The following is a 5177-nucleotide window of genomic DNA, read 5'->3' on the forward strand; positions in this document are numbered from 1 at the left end:
GCACTTACAAAAGACATAGACACATTGAAGGACACGCATGCGTAGACACATACAATAAGAATACAAAATACAAAATGGCTGATAGTTAGCAAGGTGAGACACACATAAGAAAGAAGGAAACAAAGGACCACTGATGAGGTCACAGAAGTGTGACGAAAGAACTCTGGCCGAAATTAGATTAAGATTAATGTAATATAAAGCTGAAGCAAATTAACACCAAATATACAGTGCGTGTGTTTTTATTGGCTAAACTGGCAATATGACCATCCCCAAGTACAACAACATCTGTTTCAACACACGATTTCACATCAAAAATCTTGCAAAACAAATATATATATATATATATATATAGTCAATGTAACCTATATCAGAATATATATATGCAAGTATACATACATATATACATATATATGTATAGATAAGAATATGCATATACACATATGTAAGTGCACACTTTGCATCAGCCCTGCAAACACTGAAATGGAGAAATCAATGCAAAATAAATGGGCAACATTAAAGGAATAATGTATAATATTATTTTGATTGTGGTTGTGTAAATTGATGTAGATATGCTGAAGACATCTCTTACTTGTTTCAGTCATTAAAATGTGGCCATGCTGGGGCACCAGCTTGAAGCATTTTTAGTCAGATGTGCCAACCTCAGTATTGATTTTTTTAAAGTCTGGGACTTATTCTGTTTGTCTTTGCTGAACCGCTAAGTTATGGGGATGTAAACACACGAACACTGGTTGTCAAGCAGTAGGGTGGTACAAACACAGGTACAAACACAGGTACTAAGACAGACACACACACACATACACAAGCTTCTTTCAATTTTACTCTACCAAATCCACTCAAGATTTTGGTCAGCCAAAGGCTGTAGCAGAAGACATGTACCCAAGGTACTATGCAGTGGGAGTGAACCTGGAACCATGTGGTTAGGAAGCAAGCTTCTTACCACACAGCCACGCCTGATGTAGAGAAAAAAAACATACATAAATACATAATTGTATGTTGGTAAACGGGAATAGTTCTTCATGCCTAATCGGGCAATTGTCTTTGAGATTAACTGTACATATCAGTGAATTTTTATTGCAACTTATTAATGAGTAGGATTGACTTTAAAGCCAGTTGCATGAAACTTTTGGACATTACAATATAATCCTTTCTACTAATAGACAATTATAACAGAATCGACATATTCATGAGATAGTTTTGTTCTGAGATATTGAGCTCTTTGGTGTGGTTTGTACACAGAAAAAAAAAAAAAAATCACTGATACTATACTTATATATATACGCGCATACATACACAAACATGCATATATATATATATATATATATATATATATATATATATATATATATATATATATATATATATATATGGGAAGAAGAAAATGGAGGGAATCCAGAGGTATTATTCATCACCTGTTAGACGTTATATTATTTCTATTTATTTTAAACAGTTCAGATAATATATGAATACATGTGTAAAGTAATTTCTAGAATAGAGAAAAGAAAGAGCAATTTCTTACAGCTGTTTCAGCCTAGAGGTCACAGAACCCTATGTTATTTCCTTGTACTACAACTACTAATGACTAATTCTGTTATAAGTATATACATACATATATACATGCATGTGTGTATGTATATGTATGTATGGGTGTGTGTGTATATATATGTAAATGTATATATATATATTTATGTATGTATATATATATATATATATATATATATATATATATATATATATATATATATAAATATATATTTATATATGCATAAATTAGCCCTTTGAACTTCTTGAACTATCTTTTAAAAAACTCTCTGATGAAACCTGTATATTTATATGAGCATAAATTAACCCTATGAACTTCTTGGACTATCTTATAAAAACTCTCTGACGAAGCATACCCAAGTACCCTAATTTTATCTACAGATTTACAATACACTGAAAAGATGGAAATAACATATGGGGTACTGTGACCTCTAGGCTGAAACAGCTGTAATTGCTCTTCTTTCTCTTTACTCTATTCTAGAAATTACTAATACTTTACATATGTATTTATATATTATCCGAACTTGTTTAAAATAAATAAATAGAAATAATATAATGTCTAACAACAGATGAATAATACCTCTGGATTCCTTCCATTTTCTTTGTGCCATATAAATTAAAGTTAAAACCACTTATTACCCTCGCCTAATTATTATAACCAGTGGGGTAATTGCCACATAATAACCAACACTTGTGTGTTAATTAGGTATTCTACCAGTAGTATATTGGATAGATACTGTCCCTTGGTTGGATTCACAACCTCTAACTTTCTTTGAATTATATATATATATATATATATATATACATACATATTCACATGTATATAATCAAGGATAAAATCTATATAGGATTTTATCAGGTAGCTAGCATGTAAAACCTTTTAGGTATAAATTAATACAAAGCATATAACCTTTTTATAAAAATTATATGGGCAAAATACATGCTAGAAGATATCAAATGACTATAGATATGCAAGCACATATGCACATACATACAAACACACTCACAAAAGCTTTATGAATAAACATTTAAAAAGCTGCAGCTCATAAGACGAAGTTAATATTTATAAGGCAATAAAATGGACTTCAAATTTTTTAAAATAGTAATAAATCTAAATCATGTTTAAAACAAAAGGCAAAAAAGTAAATAATATAAAATAAAATAAAATGTGCAGAAGAAAACGGAAGGGAGAAAGCTTAACTTACCATGGTATCAAGCTTTTCTTTCCTTTCTTCAAGGCTTAAGTGAGACAAGAGTTCCTTCCCCTTTTCTTTGGCATTAGTAACAATTTCTTCATCGAAGTTTGATACGTTCATCATAACTTTGGCTTTGCTGTTTGGAAGATTTCCTCCACAGTCAGAGTCATCGGAATTGTCGCTCTTCTCTTCATGCTGTCGACCAGATAAACAGAGAGACGTTAGTTATATGGAATGCTAGATAACGTTAGTTCGTTAGATACATTGTTAAAAAAAATACATTCCAAGGAAAGTTTTGAAGATTCGTGTTGGAAAAAATAACACACTGAAGTTTATTTGTTGTTTGTATGTTGTGTGTGAGAAAAAGTGGTATTTCCAGTGTGATACTGTCTCTTTCTCACAGTTGAGGGAGCAGTTTCAAAACACCAGATTCCTTCTATCTCCAATCCATACAAAGCACAAAAATTTTATTATATGATGATGATGATGATGATGATGTATATACGTATATACATACATACACATTATATTATACACACACGTTAATAATCAGCAAGAGACAGTTTTTCTGCCTCTCCCATCTTGCATACAGCCACCCTTCTTTTCATTTCATTCCAATGGCTGGCAGGGAACCCCTTTCATTCCATACTGGATGGGCAGGGAATTCCCTACGGCCAACATCTACTGGGGAAAGACATAACTGCCATCCCTTCCCTTTGCAATCCTGCAAAAGGCTCTCATATTTGGCTCACTTCCATTCATAGGACAGATTCAGACCTTTTGTCCCACAGGACTGTAAAGTCAATCAAGATTATTTTCTTCGTGTTTTCAGACAACAAAGCTACGTCCAGCTTCAGGATTGTATGGACGGCCTGGGGGAAGCTGCAGTCTTTTTTTCAGGTCCACTTTCAGGTCCCAATGTCCCTTGATTGGGATCCATGTAGTAAGCTACATATATATATATATATATATATATATATATATATACACATATATGGTAAACACCCCTTTAGTCATGAATGAAAGTTACCCCCCAAGGCACATGGCTGGGCAAGATTGTTCCCAAAAGACCAGCAGTCACCCATGCATACCAGTCACCCATTTCCACACCACCAATGTTATTCAAGGGAAAGGCAAAGGCTGATGCAATTTGGCACCAGTGATGTTGCAACTTATTTCTACAGCTGAGTGAACTGGAGCAACGTGAAAAACAAAGTGTCTTGCTCAAGAACACAACACACAGCCTGTTCCCAGAATCAAACTCACAACATCATGATTGTGAGCCTGACACTCTAACCACTGAGTCATGTGACTTCAACATACATGATGATGATGGCCGTCCACTCGTGACCGAGGAAGACCATTGCCGACCTTCAGGAACATTGTGCGCTCTAGGACTAAATTATATTTTGTATTTGCGGCTCCGTTGGTGGGTAATGAGCCCTGCTCTTGACAAGCATACACGACTGCAAACATTGCAGACCAAGCTTTCACCATTCACTATATGAGCCGTGTGCTTTTGCGCAGCTCACTCAAGTTCTTCATGCTGGATACGTGCTCTCTCAAAAGTGTCGATCCCCTCCTTAACCTGCTTCCTCCATCCATGGCGATGACAGGCATTGTTCTCCCAGTCAGTGTCCTGCATATCACAGGCCTTTAATGAGGACTTGACACAGTCCTTAAATTGAAACCTTGGTTTCTGCCAGAGTCTCCTTCCATTCACAAGTTCTCCATATAGCATCTGCATTGGAATCCTGCTATCTTTCATTCTAATAAAGTGTCCAGTCCAACGTAACTGGTGCTTGTGCACCATTGCTTCAATACTCAAGGACCTGTGTGTCTGGAATTTTTGAGGTCCAGCCAACATTGAGAATGTGCCTGAGATATCTCTGATGAAAGCGTTCAAGGACCCTTACCTGACATTTGTACAGAGTCCATGTCTCACATGAGTAGAGGAGCGATCATACATACATAGATACATACCTAGATACATAGATACATACATACATACAGACAGACAGACATGAGGTAAAGTCACTGTAACTTCTGCTGTATCCCTTTTATTTCTGTTGCTGTTAAAATACACAGCTTTTGTTTCAATTCTGAAAATCAGAATTCATCAAAATGGCTGCCATTATTATTAACATGGAATATTTTGATGGAAATTTTTAATTTGGATAACTTTAAAACAATAAGTTTGTATCAGAGAATTAGGGGCTGTCTTGGCTGCCTTGGTTATCAGAAGGGTTAATGCAGTTCTTGCTGGAATATCTGATAATGTACAAATACCACAAGGTACTTGGCCCAACACGCTTCCACTTCTGGCATCTAACACACGTGTGTGTGTGTGTGTGTGTGTGTGTGTGTGTGTGTGTGTGTGCTTGCGTGTGCATGTACATTTATATTCACACACTCACATAT

The 5177-nt window shown here is 35.2% G+C and overlaps 1 protein-coding gene across 1 annotated transcript in view; it reads right to left on the minus strand.

Moving 5' to 3' along the window:
- Nucleotides 1-5177, minus strand: part of LOC106878514 (PDZ domain-containing protein 8) — a 161499-nt gene that overhangs the window by 87661 nt on the left and 68661 nt on the right. The window contains exon 15 of the mRNA XM_052973683.1: nucleotides 2766-2951. Coding sequence (XP_052829643.1) covers nucleotides 2766-2951 — 186 coding nt within the window. The remainder of the gene's footprint in view (nucleotides 1-2765; nucleotides 2952-5177) is intronic.

The sequence above is a fragment of the Octopus bimaculoides genome, chromosome 16 (genome assembly GCF_001194135.2).
Source record: "Octopus bimaculoides isolate UCB-OBI-ISO-001 chromosome 16, ASM119413v2, whole genome shotgun sequence".
NCBI lineage: Eukaryota > Metazoa > Mollusca > Cephalopoda > Octopoda > Octopodidae > Octopus > Octopus bimaculoides.